The sequence below is a fragment of the Anarhichas minor genome, unplaced genomic scaffold, assembly GCF_050575085.1.
Source record: "Anarhichas minor isolate MPS153535 unplaced genomic scaffold, ASM5057508v1 ptg000018l, whole genome shotgun sequence".
Lineage (NCBI taxonomy): Eukaryota > Metazoa > Chordata > Actinopteri > Perciformes > Anarhichadidae > Anarhichas > Anarhichas minor.
In genome coordinates this window covers 5,137,066-5,155,993 of record NW_027466464.1, presented here as the reverse complement: position 1 = coordinate 5,155,993, position 18,928 = coordinate 5,137,066, and the positions used below count along the sequence as shown (strand labels likewise).

The 18,928-nt window shown below is 46.9% G+C and overlaps 2 protein-coding genes across 2 annotated transcripts in view; one reads left to right on the top strand and one right to left on the bottom strand.

Annotated features, from left to right (window-relative positions):
• The window catches only part of zranb3 (zinc finger, RAN-binding domain containing 3), a 63,699-nt gene extending 57,688 nt beyond the window's left edge, over window positions 1-6,011 (bottom strand). The window contains exons 1-2 of the mRNA XM_076094293.1: window positions 5,704-6,011; window positions 4,382-4,555 (exon numbers count right to left, since the gene is read on the bottom strand). Coding sequence (XP_075950408.1) covers window positions 4,382-4,527 — 146 coding nt within the window. The 5' untranslated portion in view covers window positions 4,528-4,555; window positions 5,704-6,011. The remainder of the gene's footprint in view (window positions 1-4,381; window positions 4,556-5,703) is intronic.
• A 75-nt stretch (window positions 6,012-6,086) lies between these two features.
• The window catches only part of LOC142952529 (R3H domain-containing protein 1-like), a 36,408-nt gene continuing 23,566 nt past the window's right edge, over window positions 6,087-18,928 (top strand). Inside the window, 4 exon segments of the mRNA XM_076094292.1 lie at window positions 6,087-6,154; window positions 9,312-9,461; window positions 13,583-13,742; window positions 17,667-17,865. Of these exon segments, the coding sequence (XP_075950407.1) occupies window positions 17,707-17,865 (159 nt within the window). The 5' untranslated portion in view covers window positions 6,087-6,154; window positions 9,312-9,461; window positions 13,583-13,742; window positions 17,667-17,706.

The window sequence follows — 18,928 nt, the reverse complement described above, 5'->3', positions numbered from 1 at the left end:
CGTCCGACATCCTGTTCTTTTTTTTGTAAATCCGGTCTTGCTGTGTGAGCAGTTTCACGGTCCAACATCCCAAACGGCTAATGTCAAAATACCCGTTATAAAAATGCAGTGAGGGAGTGAGTGTTACTATCATAGGAGAAGCATTTCAGCACATGGTGTGGCTGCTGTAGCCTTGACAGCATCTTACATCAGTGAATGAACAATGACGACGTGTTTGAGGACTATTTGGCCTAAATCCATCTTCTATTTCACATGTTTAAGACTAACAGAACCTTAAACTTGGATAAAAGCGACAGCTCACCTGTGTCTGATATGGCTCTTTCTTGGCCAACCACACAATAGCCAGCTAGTCCCCCCCCCGCCCCCCACACACACACCTCCCCCTTCACATTTATGATAAAGGGAACAATGAAAGCGCGACACATTCCTTGGCTGAAGTTGTCCCCCTGCTGTGCAGGAAGTACAGATAGATCAACCTCTGGTTCTCTCTGCCCGGTGGATTCGTGGGGGCCTTTTGTCACAACCTTGCGTATTCATAAACGCTTCCAACACCATGTCGGGAGCAAACGGCGCGACGGCTCTGAATACCTCAGACACGCTCTCTCATTATTCTCCCCCCCCCCCATCTCCGCCCCATTTCTCTCTTTCAGCTGAGGAACATGATTAATGTGCACCTTGCCACTGGTGGTTTTTCTAATTGCCAGCACACTGGCCCAGTCAGCGCAATGCACACACACACACAGAAAACAGTATGTGTGTGAAAAATGCACACAAAAGACTTTTGAAAAAAAAAAAGAAAAATGAAAAGAAGCAAAAATACAAGATACACACACACACACACGTAAACGCACTCACACACACACACACACACAGACTGGAGGCAGTGCGGCTGGGGCAGGTGCTTGCCATTTCCCAACACATTAATCATCCTCCTTTAAATAACCTGAGTGTTGTCTTGACGGTTTGAGACCGTGAGGATGCTGCGGCGCCGTTGCCTGACGACGGCACGGCCCCGTCTTTCTAATGTTATCTCTGAAACCCACAAGCCCCAAAGTGTCAGGAAACGGAACCCCCCCCCCCCCCCGCCACGATGATTTGATGGGTTTGACCCTCCGCACGGTGATTGTGTTGCATGCCCCCCCCCGGCTGTCTAACCCCAATCTCCCGGCCCAGTACGTGCAGCGGTCAGTGTGGGACCGCAGCACAAAAGGCTGACTGGAAGTTGTTTTTTTACAGCGTGGCACGCTCGGTTCAAAGTGCACTTTGGAGGTATATTGTAAATGAACTTCAAACCGAAGCAGCCTTTTAGTGAGGGGAAAAGAAAAGTTTGGCCTTTTTAACTAGCAGTAGATGGAGGATGGTTCGATAGTGTGTGTGTGATAGTTGTATAGACCTCTTGTACTATAACGGAAACTCGGCTATTAAGCCGGGGTTGCTGATGGTGACAAAGATTACATTTTTCATTCTGTATAATAGAACGCATCACCTGCCGTCTTCACAATACCCCCCTTACATTAAAACCTATAGCAAACGTTGTGCTTAATGAGGAGGAAATGGAATTTATAGCAATTTAAATACAGTAACTGAGACACTTTTTTATTTTAAAGATGATACCGAGCCTTCTGTCTCTCACAAATTTATGGATGTGCTTAAAAAAAATGACCCCTTTAACAAGAAATTATTTCCACTTATTTGTTCAGGCAGACTGACTGATTCAACGACATGGAATAAACTGTTAAAAGGCCCTAAAAAAGCGACCAAATGTAGAACCGTTGGACCCTGGGAATAAGCCCAATTGTACTCCCCAGTGTTGTAACAGCATAGCACTGCGCTGCTGAATCGCCCAAATGATTTTCTGGTATAACTCTGTGTACAGTACTCTATATTATGACAAATACTCATGGGCGTGAGAACACGCAGAGAACAAATCTCTAGAAAAGGACTTCTCTCAGGTGTTTGGCCGTCGCAGGGAGAGAGGACACAGACTTCATATCGATCTCCTCTCACGTCAGCAGAGCGGGCCGTATTCAATAAAAGCACGGGCAGTCGCTTGCAATAACATTCCGGACAAATCAGAGCAGGGCGGACACCAGCTGCAGTCGACACCTTCATGGAAGTGACCAAAAGGCCTGAAATGGATGTACTTTTACTCCAAATTGATGTTTTCTTCGATTTTTTGCCGTACGGTGCTGCATTCCACAGATGCACCCTGGGTAAATGGATGTTTTCGGATAGCTGAATACATGCAGATGTCAGCGGTCTGACGGCACACTTCTGCCCAACTTTCCAAACAATACAATCAACCACATCTCAAGGGTTTTTATTGCCACTCTGTGCCACAACTCTCCCCGCATTATCCCTCATCTAACTCCATAAAGCTCACTCGTCCTCCTACACAGACCGGCGCGGCGCGCTCCATAAGTATTTGAATTGCGACGGCGTCTGATGTGATTTTTTGGGGTTCGGCGCTCTTGGTATGAAAAGACACAACGACTATGAGATTTTTTTTTTTGATAAGGGAAAAAAATCCTCCCACGGATCCTCCCACGCTGTTAGATATCCGACATCAATCTATGATGTTCGTTGCATTTCAGGAGTTATTCATTATAATGAAGCCGTTTATGTCATTTTTTTGTCTGTCAGCCTGCCTTCGACTAGTTCCTCCTCAGGTAGTGGTATCCTACATCTCTGCAGCCGCATTGCACTCTGGTCCATTCATGCTAATGCAGGTAGAGTTTCTGCCTCTTCTGCAATGAGTCTCTGTTTAGTATCGGTGAAAGTAAAAAAAGGCACTGCCGCTTTAATTTGAGGCTCTTTTCAAGGATATTGAGTGATCAAATAAAGAACAGCAGGGTGCCACAAATACATAGAAAGATCAAGATTACTGTCAATAAAATGAAAATTTTTAGCTTGTAATCTTCTTTACCGTCTGTGTGTTTGTTAGTGTCGTACTGCAGGCTTAAAACGCTGCACTCCAACTTCCTAGTCACTGTATCTTCTCACACTAAACTTAAAATGGAAGAAGTATCTGGCAGTATGTATATTTATATACATCTTATATATGTATGTATATATGCCCTTCGATCTTCTCGACAACTGTTCATCCAATTAACTCCATTAGTTGTGTGTTATGTATACACTGTGTAGTGTATTGGGGGGGAACCCCCATTAACTGTTACACCGTCGAAAGGCATGCTGGGTACCGCTCGCTTGGCGTCGCTCCCTACAATATTAACTGTTAAACAACCGAATGGCATGTTGGGTTCAGCTCGCTTTGCGCGGTACGCAACAATATTAACTGTTACAACGCTGAAAAGCATGCTGGGTACAGTTCGCTCTCCGTCGCGCGCTACCATATTAACGGTTACACCGCTGAACGGCATGCTGGGTACAGCTCACTTTGCCCTTATTGTAGAAAATGTGACATGGTCAGTGAGAGCAAAACAAAGTTCATGGTAAATACGGGCTCGGGCAACAAATCGACTGTTGGCTAAACCCCTCCCCTAAACAGCGATTGCCCAATTAGAGCTTAGTAACAGTAGCTACGGGTAGAATGTAAACAAACTAACTTGCATCGTGTGCTCATTCTGCCTCCAGGCTCCCTCTCTACCGAGAACGTTTGGTGCTAATGCCACTTCTGCTCCTCTCCAGGGAGAAGCGTTGCTGCTCCCTGTCACATACTGGTGCCAATTGACCGAGGTGGCTGTCCACACGGTGCGCCAAGAGCCAATTGACTTCTGACCCACCCGTGTAACAAAGCAGCGCCTCCCAGTGTTCTCCGGATCAATAACGAGCGCTCCGCATCGCTGCGGCGGCGCTCAGATTGGCTCCCCCTGTGCTGACCTTCACCGAGAGCCCGAGCATACATCGACTGGTCGTAGGCAGGGGGGGGGGGATGGGCAAGTCCTCTTCAGTTCCTGCAGCTAATGCTCAACAATTACGGACTTAAAGGCAACTTAAGACTCCTACATTCTTGACTATTTACTTGCATCGTGGGCCATCATACTGTTTTTGGAGCTGGGCTGGAAATGAGTTTCCTGATTGCACTAGAGGTTGGGGCTGGACTGCCTGTTTGGAAGCTCCATTAGGCAAATGATCCACCTAAACATGCCACCCTATTAGACTAAATCACACACTGGTGCAGCACAAGAGAGGAAAATGTCTGACAGATTATGTTGAAGTTTTGCTGTATTTTCCTCCTCAGGAAGTGAAACATCGAAACATATCAGCACCCGACATTTTCTCAACACCATGCCTCTTCCTTGTCATGTTATTACTGATTTGACAAGCTGACCTTTCATTTTAAAACTACCTTTAAAAAATGAGAACCTACGCTACTTGGCTTCCGAACAATGAGGCCTTGACGTGACCGAGTGCTCACCGTCCGTTCCTGGATAGAGCAAACTCCACTCCCTCCCTTTGGAAAGGCATCAGGCGCCGCAGGAGCTTGCGAGGAAGGCCCGACAGTTGCTGTGACCATCTTGTGTCACAGCAAGAGCTCTGTAGGTCGTTATCGTCCATCTCCATTCGCACGGTGTCATCCGTTTCCTGGACCCTGGTTTGAAGCAGGAGGGGAAAAAACATTGGTAAACTAAGTTGTACAAATGAATGTAGAGCATCTATTACACATTAAAGAACCCTTTTGTTTGCCGTATTTGTGGTTGATTTAAACATGTTTTACAAAAATGGTAATAAGCATTCCTCTGCTGCCAACCAGCACTGACAGGAATGCCATTTTTAGAAGCTGGGTGACGCAGTGCGGTGGACAAAGACGGTCCCAGATGGTAAAAGTCCCCCGTCTCAGCAGCCCCCGGTTACAACAACATCTTTTTAGTGTTTCCTCACTTTAGCTGGCGCTGGCTGTCCTGGTCTGTCCAGGCTGACGTTTCTGCTTTTGTTATTTAGTTACAGATATTGGTGAGCGTACACCGACAACCACACGAATCTTGTGTCTGAAATAGTAACAACTCCCCAGTAACAACAGCATTCGGATAGAAGTCAGAGAAACAAGCTGTGGCTACAGTAAATGAAAAAAGTTCTATGTTTAGTGTATTACACACTTAATATACCTCAAAATAATAAGAATACATTTATAATTCCATGTAATTGCAAAAACCACAAATTATATTTAATAGTTAATTTTCAACCAAAACCACCTTATACCTTTATATTTAAACTTAAATAAATCAGCGATGTATTAGAAGACCTGAAGAACAAGTTGCCAGTTTAGGGGAAAACAACTACTTAATACTCAATTAAGTATGCAAAAGAACAAATTCGGAGTTATAACCACCTAAAGAAGTCAGGTTGTAGCGCATGGCACTGGAGCTATCAACTCAAACCGGAAGTAAACAAACGTGCCTATAGAAATAAAAGCACCACTCGTACTTAAACCCACAGATTTATTATTTTATATACCGGATACGCATTCATGTTGTATTTGACTCTCGTAGCTAGCTACCATGTGAGATGAAAATACGTAGATGTTTAGAGAGGAGGAAACTAGCAAGCTAACATAAATGCTCTGATTTTACGTAATGTGTGCTATAGCTACATGTCACGTGCTGCTCTAAGCAGCACGTGACAGCCACATGCAGCATGCATCGTGAGTCAGGAGCAGTACTCGGTCACTTAACGTACACGTAAAAGTATTGTGCTAGTAAAGCTATATATCTTTTGTTGGTGTATGCGTGGTTTGCCTACCCGGTGAGACGGTGTAGAGAAGCTCAGCAATATAGTTAATGAAACAGCGGACTGAACTGAATCACTAAAAAAAGTTTCGCGCGAAATGTAAGGTTCACTCGGTTTAAATCACCGGGGCAGCACGCAGTCAGTCAACGCTGAGTAGTCAATGCAACTTCCTTGCACTTTACGAACTAATGTTATCACAAATCACATAAAACAGCAAAAGGCGTCAATGTTAAATGATATGTGCAAAAAATGACGACATTGTCAAACAAACCGCGAGCATGCGTGCTGCCACAACACCAGCAACGACAAGACGTGACATATTTCCAACACCCTACGTATCGGACGTGAGGATCTGACGCACTCTGCCAGCCTGCTCGACTCCTCCGTGTCTCCTTCACTCCGCCACAAACACTAGCTACTTCACCCTTGGTTGACGGCTGTGCACCGATTGTAAAGCAAAGCGGTAAGGCAACATTAGATATCTGCAGTATCTTGTCTTGTCTAACCGGGTTGTTGTAATCATGTAACACGAGCTCGTTAGCAGTAAACATCTCTCGTGCTACTGCGGGACAGCGCAGGTCGCCCCGGTGTTTGGCCGTTTTTAAGCGTAATGGTCGTTAGCTTAGCACAAGACACGACACAACGCCAAATGTGGCTCACAATGTTGCCTTTTGCTCTTCGGCTAAACGCACACACCTCGCAAGAAAACGCCGTCTCCAAATTGTAAGCGACCGTCGTTACATTCGGCGTTCGTCCGAAAAAAAAGCAAATGGCAGCAGTTGAATGATAAAGCGTAATTCAATAACTTTCAGGCCTGGTACGAGTGTTTCTCTGCTGCTAATATGCGGCAACGAGCAGTGTGCACTCACGGTTAGCCATTTCAATACATTGAGCTTTCATTGAGCTGTTACGCTGCTTGTGCAAATGTCTTATCGGCCGAATTTTAGTTACATGTATCAATTATCGGATTGAAACGTCAAATGTTGTCCGGGGTTTGTGGTTTCGACGATACCGAGGAAACAATAAAAATGGCCAAATTTGTAATGGAGTCTGGTGCCACGAGCTCGCAGTGTAATAGCGAGCGGACAAAATCGCTATAAACGATTAATCAAATGCATTTGCTTTCCATTGATTCTCCACACCATATTTCTGATATAAAGCCAACCATAATGGGGTCTTTATGGCAGATACGTGCTTGTCAATGATACATTTTAATGGTCGATGGAAGACTACATAGAGAAACAAGTCGCACGCTAATTAATCAAGCCCACGTATTAATAAATGGCATATGACGTTAAGTGCTAAGTAGTTTACCAAATAAGGACAAAAGGGGGTTAATGTTGTATTTCTGCAGTGACATCAAATGTATCTATCAGTAAAATAGGCTTGTCGCATGAAATTTAATTGTAAATATGAGTTTAAAAAAAATGAATGATGTAGTGCAGCTTTGCACATAATCAACCACAAACAGATTTGCTGGTTTTAATATTAATAAAATAAAAATAATGCCTTTTATATAGTAGCATCTTAACATTGACATATACAGTAGTTTAGCGCTTCTCCATTAGAGATTATAAAGGTGGACATTGAAACCTGATTTGAAGTAGATTTATGTTCGTGAAGGCACCATAAATCATACATCTAATAACTCATTTTTGATACACGTGTATACTAAGTGACCCACGCCGGCTGTGATTCCGATGCACAGACCCCGTCTATCATCTGTAGGCTTGATAAGAGACTGCACCGAGAGTTTACAGGTTGCCACCACTGATGGCATCGTTTTCATGAAGGTACCAGCGGAGCCTGGTGGGTGGAGAGTGGATGCTGGCTCAGTCCCTCCGGCTGCTGTTCTGCAGAGTGGAGATGATGTGTTAATCTTTGCCGGGGCTGGCGGACCGTCATTTCGTGTCTGCTAATGTGGAAGTTCCTCCGTGTTTGAGGGATGTGGTGATGCAGATAAATGTGCTTTTTTTTTGTCACAGAAAAAGTGCACTAAATCTTCGCTCTAATTCTCGTGTGATTGTCTGCCCTCGGTGTCGCACCCCTCCCGAGGCTCAAAATAAACGCTAATAATTGTTTGCCATAACCGTTTTCACCTCGCCGCCACTCTGTTGACCGTTCATTATGCAGGTTAGGGCGCATTTGGAGCTGATGACATTATCAGATATTGAAGGGGGGGTTGAGGATGCTGTGTAATAGCTTTCGCCCAAGATGTGGGCCCCAACGGCTAAATAATTCATCGCCTCCCAGGGAGGAGTGGGGGGGGATCTCTCCCGCTCCCATAATATTTGGTCCGGGCCATTAAATAATTCATCCGCCTATCCGTAAATTGTTTGTCCAATCGGTGACCTTTTTCACGAGATCAAGGGAGAAGCACAATAAATAAATTCATCAGAGGCCCCGGCGTAACGAACAGGACAATTATGAGGCAGGGAATCGGGAGTCGCGAAACGGTGCCGGTTGCTAAGTGACAGCGGGAACTTTTTTTTTTTACGCCCACCGTGTTCGCTGTTAACGTCTTGAGTGACTGAAAGGACAGAAAAAACGATCACGATATGGCGATCTAGACTTGGGGACACAGGACCTGCTTGCGAACCCCTGCGTCTTTGACAGCCTGTCAGTCACTTAGCGATGGAAGCGCGTCGATTATCCCCAGAGTGTGTCTTTGTTGCGTGTACAGACCGAATTCTTGGTCTTTAGTGACATAAACAAGCCAAGTGACTTCTGGTGGGGGCTTGATCCGATTCATCCCCCCCACCCCACCGTTAAATCGTCTAAAGGCAGATTTAGGTGAAATGGAGGTGGAGCGGTTTTGATCGTGCGCAAGCAGCTGCTCTCCTCCCTCACTGCAGTCAGCGCATTGTTCTCGAGCTGCTCCACGGAAAAAGCTTGTGTGAGATTTGCCGAAAGCCGAGTGTCTTTATTGCAGTGTTTTACTCGTCTTGTCTGGGTAATGAGTGGGTGTTTCAGGTGGTGTCTCTCTCTCTCTCTCTCTGAGTCTCTGGGATTAGCTGTAGCCTTGTGTGTGTGAGGAGCAGGGTGCCAGCTTTAATGGGAAGGTGGCCCAGTAAACAGCTCGGCCTCTCAGTGCCCAGCGCCTCCCCATCGACTCTCCACCTGGTCTTTGAGCACCTAGCTGGCTGCGGACCCCATCCTCCTCCCCCGTTTGTCTTTTTTCCTCCCTCTTACCGCTCTACCTCCCACCCTCCCCGTTTTTGCTCATCTTCCTCTCGTTCTCCTTCCATCCGTCCCATGTCCCTGGCTGCCCTTTCCTCCTCCTCCTCCCGCCCCCGCCTCCATCCTAAAGCAGAGTGGCTAATGAAGAGCCCCATTTAGCCGGTGACTTTGGTTCAGTCGGCACTGCGTAGCGCCGGCCGGCCTCGGGCCGCCGTGACTGGCTGTTGAGGCTCTGACATCACACGGGGGCCAGCTGTTGATTTGGCGCTGTCTCCAAGGCTGGCTGGCTTGATGGGTTGTGGCAGGTAGACTTGTGCTCGCGCAGCACTCTCCCTCCCTCCTTCCCCCTCTCTCTCTCTCTCTCTCGCTTTGTGACACCCACTCTCCCTCGCCCTCTCCCTTTTTACACTCCCCTCTCCCCGTGTTCCGCTCTCACTCAGTCGAGCGGGCGAACAGGAGGCAGCAGGCAGCTGCCGAGGAGCGAGCTGGGAGGCGACTCCAGCCTCCTCTCCAGCAAATAGTGCCTCCTGTACAATGGAAACTAAACGATTGAGTAGCAGAAGGGATGGAGGGCAGAGCTGCCGGGGCAGGTAGGTCCTGCAGCTTCCAACCTCACGTGCTTTTTATTTGTTTGTTCTGATTTCATCTTCATATTTCTTGTTTATTGTTTAGTTCTGCTTTTTCAACATTGTCTTTGTCGTATTGATTTTTCTGTCTGAGGTGAATCCATTAGAAAATCCTTTTCTGCTCCTTATGTACCATCGCATGGCAGCGAGTGTTCGGCCGTGAGATCCGGTGCGCCGTCGGTGGCCGTGCGTCGGCTTCGCCGAGCCAGAGCTCCCCAAATCCCCTCGCCCCGGCTTGCCAACGCTGCCTCTGCTTTTCATTAGGAGGATAATTAACCGAGATCAGCCAATAAGAGGCTTCGCTTCCGCATTGTTCTCCAGCCAAGCTCGTCCCCCCCCCCCCCCCCCCCCCCCCCCCCCTCTCTCTCGCTCTCTCTCTCTCTCTCTCTCTCTTGCTCCCCTGTTTGTTCTGCAGGTGTTGACTGCAAATGGACTTTTAATGAGTCTGGCAGACTTTTGCTTTTTGAGTTATTCTCCTCTCATAGGGCTCCATAGATTAAAACTGCTAGACTTGCATGTTAGTTTTTCGGTGTTTATTGTTCCACCCCTAATTGCCTCGATTGATATTCCCTGGAAGCTCTCCTGTGGGAAAGGTAATGGATTACCTTCGGCTCTGCTGTGGATCTAATTTATTAATGCCAGCTGACGGCGCCTCTTGCCTCCCCGCCGCCTCATGCGACCCGGAGGCAGAGCGAGAGGCGCAATTAGAGGCTCATTTGTGCCTGTTTATGTTTTTTTCGGCTAATTCAGTCTGAGCCATTAGAGGCAGTTCCTTAAAAACCGACGCTCGCCTCAGTTGCCCCGGAAATCAAGGCAAGCGGCGTGTGAAAGCGATATAATTTCATAAGCTTTTACACTAATCGTTTTTTCAGGTCCAATTACACAGCTCCCCTGTCAGCGCTCGCCTCGCTTCGCAATTAGCAGGAATGGCTCGAAAAAATGGGAGATTAGTCACTCAGTTTAGCAAAACGCCGAAATCAATTCCATCGCAGCGTCACGAGTGCAAACCGGCATCGGTGAGCTAATTAGCTGTTTATTTGATGTCTGATTTGTATCAGATTCCACTCCAAATCCGCCTCCTCGTCGTCGGTGTGTTTTTGGGAGTCGGCAATTAATTGCGTTGCCGTTAAAAAAAACAACAAAAAAAAACGCGTGGCAGCACTTGCTGTGTTAGCCTGTGTTTTGGAAATGTACGATTTCAGAACTCAGCCGAAGCGTGAGTGGTATTTTTTTCCTCCCGAATCTGGAGCAGGTGAGGTGACACCGAGCTGCAGACCCACCCCCCCCCCCTCCCTTCAGCCACGGCATCACCTTTTGTATTCGAGTCGCTGCTTTTGTTTCCCCCGATGCTCCGTTCAAGTATTCTACATCTCTGCAGACAATATCACAGCTGTTTGAGGCTCCGCTTTCCCTATTTTTTTTATGTGCTGCTCGCAGTAACAACAAAAAAAGCTCATCGACTGCAATAAAGCGTGATTCTTTTTTTTTTTTTTTTAAGGTGCGATCTGCAGCTGCACGCGCAGCGAGCCACTTCTCGCTTAGAAATCAACGGCGGATTTGCTTCCTGATCCTTTAGAGGCTTCCGAAAGGTGACTGCTCCCCCCCCTCCCTCGTGCTAGGGATGGAGTAGCACATAGATAGAGGGAGGGATTGAGGGTCCTCAACTTCAGTTGAGCCGCGTTTTTAGCTCCGGACAAGAGCGCCGATCCACGCAGGGCAGAACGGAGCGGAGGCGTCGGAGGGAAAGGTCAGCCCTTTTGCAGGAGAGAGAGAGAGAGAGGGAGAGAGTGAAGGGAGGGGGGGAGCAAAATAAGTGTGTTGGAGTGTGCTTGCCATCACCAGTGGGCTTCGCTGTGATTGAAAAATTTCTCATTAGCTCGCCATCGAGCGTTAAGAGCCCGGTGTATGATTAACTCGGCTCAGTTGTTGGCCACCCTCATGACCCCTTTGTGTGTTTTGTTTTTTGAGAATTGATTTCCATCAAGAATGTGCACGCAGCGGAGACTGTACGTCGTTTTTTTATTGTCTTCCTTTTGATTTGTGCAACATTTATTTCTATGTATCCTGCATTGCTCCCTGTGTAATTGAGCATCTCTGGGTTTTGACACATTCATGTGTTTGTGCTGGTATTGCGTGCAGGTGTGATGCATCAGTGTGTGTGTGTGCATGAGAGAGAGAGAGGTTGCACAGCGATAAAAGGTGGCGTTAAGGGGCGGTGAAACTCTGAAAGACACCCCAGGGAGCCTCTTTTAAGGTTGCTGCGCTCTGCGGCGACCGCAATACCAATGAACCACTCCCTGTTCAGCCACAGCACAGTGCTGGAAGACGCACCGGTTCACATGCTGAGCGTGTGTGTGAGACTGCGTGTGTGTGTGAGAGTGTGCGCGCGTCCTAAGGTGTGTTTTTAAGCTGCTGAGTACCAATCAAATGTAGACGCTTCCCTGCATCTGTCAAAACTTCTTCTTTTTTTTTTGCAGTGCATAGCCATTAGCATTTGCAAGACAAGTCTCCTGCACACACACACACACACACAGAGGCTCAGTGTGAAGTCCCGAAGCCCGCTCAGCAGCTCCAGTCATAAAACCTGGAGTGCCGACGGCCGGACTCACGCTGTCAGAACAACTTTTTCACTCTGCGTGCGTTTATAGCTGCAGGACCAGCACCGGATCACAGAGCTGCCGCCCCCCCTATTTTTTTCAGACATTTAGCCGGCGCTTTTATTCGCGGCGGCTTGAATTTGGCACCGCTTTCGCAAATCCAGAGCCACAGCAGCGAGACGACGGTCCCGCGTCACGCCAGAGGAGGGAAGCAGGAGGGTAACGATAAGAGGGGGAAAAGATGGAAGCTGTCTAGAGAGCGCCAACGCGCGGTGCTAAATTACCGCCCACAAACTGCGTGTCCTACATTGTGTACTCTCCAGATGTAAGTAATTATAGAAATGACATCAACATTGATGGATGAGTCCTGCCTCGGGCCTCGCACTCGTCCGTCTGCCAGCGCCAGGGAGAGACGCGACAGCCTGAAGAGGACGTTTTTCCCCCTCTCACAAAATTTGCTGAAATGCCAAACGGCAGTCGGAGAACTCAACATTAAGCGGTCCTGTTGAGGTCACTCGTGGTTGGTCAGGGCCGCTAAAAGCACCAAATGGCGCCACGTCGCTGCCAAGGCCCCCGGCTGCTGCTCCCAACACAGAGCCGGAGATTTTACGGGAGGAGGGAGAGTGTTCCAGTGTAAACTACGGATGCACCGATATTGATATCAGGCCGATACTGACTCGCACGGCTGGATCGCATATCGGTAAAATGGGGCCGATCTATGCGACTCCATTTTATGTTTATACGTTATATACTGTGATTTGAACTCCTGTTCATTTTGAAGTTGTTGGTTCGCGACTTTATTTGTATAAAGGATAAATAACAATTCAGTAAATTTGTATCGATGTTTCGTTACAATGTTTAAGTGGAGCCTTATCGGTGTCACTTCCACACAGTGGGGCCTACAGCTTGTTAATCAAACACCGTTATCGGGTCGGTACTCGGTATCGACCCGATACCCAAATATCGGCATCGGGACCTGAACAGTCAGATCGTTGCCTCGCTACACTAAAGCAGTTTGGGGTTTGGACTGCTGGTCAAACAAAACAACACATTTAGAGATGCCACCCAAAGATAGCGCTGCAGTTCAGCTGGAGGGGAATTTGCTGGAAAATAAGAGCTTGTTCGCCGGGCGATTTATGTGCCACCAAATGGCAGAGGATTTTTGAGCTGAGAAATGCCATCTTCCCCCCGCCGCTCCCTGAATTCCTAATGCTCAAGGTTTTTTGTTTTTTTTACGAGGCTGGCGGGGGGGTGCCTCCTCCCGTTGCCTCAGCCGCACTCCCATCTCTGCGCTCATCAATTATTCATGGCGCACAGTCCCAGAAATACACACTCCCAACTTTTTCTTTTTGCTCCGACGCACAGATATCTCAAAGAGTTGCTGACGTCCAGAGCCCCCGCTGTCAGTCCGCTCGACCCCGAGTGTCGGTGCGCCCCCCTGACCTCTCCGACCCGGCTAACCCCCCCCCGTGCCTCTCTCGCCCGCAGGTCAGCAGGGGTCATGAGGGCGTCGGAGGCCCCGGTTGCCGTTCAGAGCAGCTGAAGCAGACATGGGCAGAGAAGTCTCAAATGGCACCGGCAGGCTCAGCCTCATCGACCTCACCAGCAGCATCCTCCTTCGCCGCGACCACCACTGGCTACGCAACAAGTACGTCACCCTCTTTACTTCTGTTTGTCAAGAATAGGCGGTGAGACGCTCATTTCCTTTAAACCTACACCATTGATTATTCTCACCTGACCTTATTCCCCAAAAGCACATAGAGCCGTTTTCCCCACCAGTAGTACAATGTTATCAAAAAAATAGTTCGATCAAAAATAACCAATACCCAAACAAACATTTTCAGCCTTAAGACCAGCATAGTAACGCCGAGGACTCCGCTAGAAGCACAGTGATAAAGTGTTTCTCAAATAAATGTGCTGTAAATGGAGAAAACTTTGTCTAATGTTAATGGCAGCCAAGCGTTAAATTTCAAACTAGTTTACAGTTATGGTTTGTGTATCTTCAAACTAATGGTTTGTGTTGGTGCAGTTAACTTGGAGAGCAGAAATCCATTCAGATCGAGCAAACCGAGTTAGACGTTTCCCTCCTGCTACGTTATCGCATCATGAAAGCAAATAGCTATCATTACATAATATATTCCACGATATGACATTACAATATTAAGGGAGCTATATATATATATATATATATATATATATATATATATATATATATATATATATATATATATATATATATATATATATATATATATATATATATATATATATATATATATATATATAATCTAAGAAAAATGTGGTGATGTCCGTTTTCCGTCTCCCTCATAAGAGACCAATTTGCAGCTCCTTTTTTAAATTCCCAGCCGTTCCCTTAATGCAACGCTGAGGATCAAATGATGATCTAGATTACTCATGCAGCCAAAAACATCAGGGATTCTGAACAGGCACGCGGCGCAATTACCTCCGCCGCGAGGGACGAGACGGCGAAGTCGGAATGCATCAAAGTCTGGAGCCAAATTTAGTCCGACGCTCCGGTCCCGTGATGAAATAATGTCGGAAGAATGAATGATTCGGCGACGGAGAAAACGGCGATCCGTCACAAGGCCCGGCTCTTGGAAAGAAAAGAAATATAAATATATATCTGTATATCTGTCCCAAAATTGCAAATCTTCACTCGAGAGACTCCACTCATCAAAATGTCAGCCAGACACTAAATATTCAAAGGCAGCGCGCGGCACTCTGGAGTATTAAGCTGTTTTTCCTCTCCGAATGTAAAAATAATGTAAAGCAGCAGCAGCCGGCGTTGCTTTTTGTCAAACCCTCTGACAGGTCATTGAGATTCAACATCTGACTCTCCCGGTGCCCAGCTGCATTTCGGCTAACCTCTTAGCCTCTCGCGGCATTGGGTTAGCGGCGCATTCGCACGGCGGAAGAGCGGCGGAGAGCGGCCCACAAGTCAATTACTCCCATGTAGAGGGAAATCTGGAATGCTCGCCGTCTCAGCCCCTTTTGGGACGGAGGTAAACTATCGCGTCTCGGCCGGCCCCGATTTGCCGCTCGCCGATCACATGTGGGGGAAAATGGCCTCCGATCACTGCCGGGCAAAAGCGAGTCGAGGCCCCCGCTAAATTGGTGAGGGGTCGGAAATGCACCGGTTGAGCACAGAGCAGGTGCTGTCATGTGCGTTTCCAGGTTTGATGTGAATTCCGACGAGCCCGTTTCTAATTAACCTATTAATCATAGCTCTCATGTAGCAGATGTCAGCCCCTCCCTCCGCGTGTCTGCGCGTGTGTTTTCGCTACGTGGGGGCCCGACTGCATAATGAGGGCACATCAGCAGGATGTGCTCGCACCACGACTTCAACACACGGAGGTCACGGCATTGCACAATTGTTTCACGCAGCGGGCCATAGGTGCAAAGCCGCTAATGTTAATGAGTTATTTTCTTTTTTTAAATTTTCTTTTTTTTTCTTTTTAACTCGCCCCAGAATTAACTTCTCAATGTTTGAACCCGAGTCATTAAATCATCCGTAGTCTAGAGTGCAATGTGCATGCTTGAGCTGCTCTTCTTCTTCGGTAAAATCAGAAAGTGGACCCATTCACCTTCGGGTCCTCCCGCCTTTACATACTGTGTGCTGGTAATTCACGTTCTTTGGACTACTGCACCCAAAAATTCAATTGGAAACGTTGCCTTTGCGACTTCAAGCTAATGAAAACACACTTTTAAAATATACCTTTTGTATAGTTAAAAATTATTTAGGCTCTTCCACATTTTTGCTGTGAAAGCTTAATATTACGGAAAGGATTTTGTTACCAAATTTACTTTAATACTAAATCAAACCTTTTGATATGGTTTAGTAGGAGTGTTTCTGGCCTTGTTTCAGGCCTTTACACATCGGGGGCGTTTTTAAAAAAAAAAATGTATTCACACGTCAATATGTATTTTTGAACTGTTTTTGTCATGAATATTTTCTCACACAACGCCAAAACGCTACATGGTCGATATTTCTGAGCTTTCGCACTTCGAATGAACACATTTCAAACTTCATTTTCCAATTGTTGGTGCTCCAAAAAAAACACGCTTGAAGGCGGTTGGGTGCAGCTCTTGACCCTCCCCGCCTCCTTCCGATACTTCCAAACATCGATGTCAAAGGTTTATTTTGAATGGAGACCCGACGCTGCAACCCAAAGCTGTCTCACTGGACACTAACTGTGCCCCCCCCCCCCCCCCCCCCCGCTGTGTCTTGTCCAATCGCGTCCATTGTCTGAGGCTGAGCAGCTGCAGAGCTGTGAGACCGACAGAAAGGAGTGACTGATGATCACAGGCTGTGTGGATGACACAAACCGCCCCTCACCTCCTCCTCCCTAGCCTGCCGGGCGACTTCATAGACCTTCCTCTCGGCACACATCGAGTTTCCCCGTCAGTGAAGATCGTTAGTCGCACCTGTGTTTCCACCGCCACGACAACTCTCAATGGCCGCTATGAAATCATTAGTCGGGCGGCTCCGTGGGAAATTGCCGCCTGCACACGTGTGCTGCAAGTCATTCCCGCTATTACCACTGCAGTGTTGTGGCTCGCTCTTTCAAAATAAAACCCGTGAGAAAAATGATACGGAGCGCGCCGCGGATGAAGAGCAGGTGCTTTGCTGTGGGCCTGATTTAATGATGCAGCTTGAACAAGTAAGTTTGATTTATTACTTCATGGAAGAATAGCTTATTTCATGTCAAGTTTATCGTCTATTTTTACTTTTCTAGACCTTAATGTCATTGTAATACCTCATATATACACTATACCTTTAATGTAGGCCTGTGTTATTGTATGTAATGATTATGGTGTTGCTTCCTACTGTACAGTATCCACGGTTAGTTTGAAGTTGCTTACGAACTGTTTCTTTTACACCATGTAGAAAAGAAGGGTGAGGACAGTGACTGGAGGATTCCACAGCCGTTGGACACACCCAGGATTCTCAGTGTTATAGTGTTTATGTATATTTCTGAATGTACAAAGCAATTTAGTTATTTGTGTAAAAATAAAATACTACAACTAGTGAAAAGGTGTATTATTGTGTTGGTATATGCATTCAAGCCTCATCTTAGTCAAAGAAAAGTAACTATTTTTGTCTAGTTTTAGTCAATCACATGGAAAAAAAGGTCGTTGACGAACATGTTAATAGTTTTCATTAACGGAATAAACACTGACCCATATCAAATCTTTTATTATTATTATTACACGCACACTTAACTTATTTAAGATCTTTAAAATTATTTTTTTCAATGAATCATGACCGATGTATGTACAGTGTGGAATACTTCTAGAATGATAAACTTGACTTTGCTCTCTGGTGGGCAAGCCATGTTCATCTGTACCGACGTATTCATTGAAATATCTGCTACAAGCTAATCTCCAATTTAAAAACTACTTGACTGTCTCAAAATAATATTTGGTCTCTCCAATTGTCCATTTTGGAGAGCAGCTTCCCCTAACATGCAACCAATCTAAACGTTTTGTCATCTTCTTGTAATTCCTCAAAGAAAACGTCCCTCACGGACATTCCTCCCGTCTCTTTCAGGTTCTCCGCATTCGCCAGCATCTCCCAGTAAGACTTTGCAATGAGAATGTCTGACACAGCCGACACTGAAACAATGAAGGTTTCCGAAGCCGCCGACGCGCCCCCACCCCTGAAGGACAACGCCTCCAACTCTGAGGTCGCCGACCAGAGCCAGAGCGGCCGAGACGAACACGGCAGCAACAACAACAGGGACGCACAGGTAAAGAACTGAATGAGGTTGATGTCCACACCGACCGGTATAGACTCGATCGAAACTTGACTTCATATCGTTTTTTTAAGCGTTTTCCATAACCCGTCACATAGTCATTTACTCAGGGAGGTTAGAGGAGCAGGAGTGGTTTTCACTCTTTCCTCCACACTCGTCTCCATGAAAATTCAGCAACCGTCAACGTCAAGCACAAACTGCCCCGGGGATCTCCTGTCACCCGCGGCGTTCAAGACGGATTTTCTCGGCAGCTTCGGCTATTATAATAATATTATTATTCCCCGGAAAAGCAGAACTGCACGGACTGAAGATAATAATGCGGGGGCTTGACTCTGCCTCGCGAAGGTCGGCCACTACCGAAACCCGAATGTGGTAAAAGAGCATTAGGTCGTGGAAACTGGTGAATCTCATTTATCCTCCGCGGGAGACGGTAAAGCGGTGGATCTACCGGGGGGGATTCAGGGCACCTGAGATCACTTTCAAATAAACTGCTAATTAATTAGGTCTCTTTGTCATTGCAGTGAATGTGCTTTGGGACCGTGGGCAAATTTGCACTTTTTAATTTGCCCTTTTCAAGTGAAGAGGTTTGCGCTCACAGGTGGCGAAAACGACGCGCAATGCCTCCCGGGTGAGGAAATCCAGGAAAAGGGAGAAGGATTTTGTCTTTTGGTCACAGCCTAAAAATAGGATTCAGGCCAATCTGACCCTCGTGGTTGGAAGGGAGAAGTCAGAGCGAGGGAGACGGGCAGGCAGATAATCTGGAGCTCAAATCCTGGCTTATCTACCGACTTCCTGCGTCTACGTTACCCCCGGGCGAGGAACAGAATGACAGCAGCGTGGGGGGGAGGGAGGGGGAGAGATGGGACGAGGGATCAAGGAGAGGAGGAAGGTGAGAAAGCAGGAGGGACGCGGTATTGAGGAATGAAGGGGGAGGGAAGAATGAAGCATGAAGGTGGCAGTCATTTTAAAGGTGCATCCATCCAGAACAGCAGGAGCAGAAAGGGAGCTTACATTTACACTACGTTACGTTTGTTGGATGAAATAACACAATCCTCCT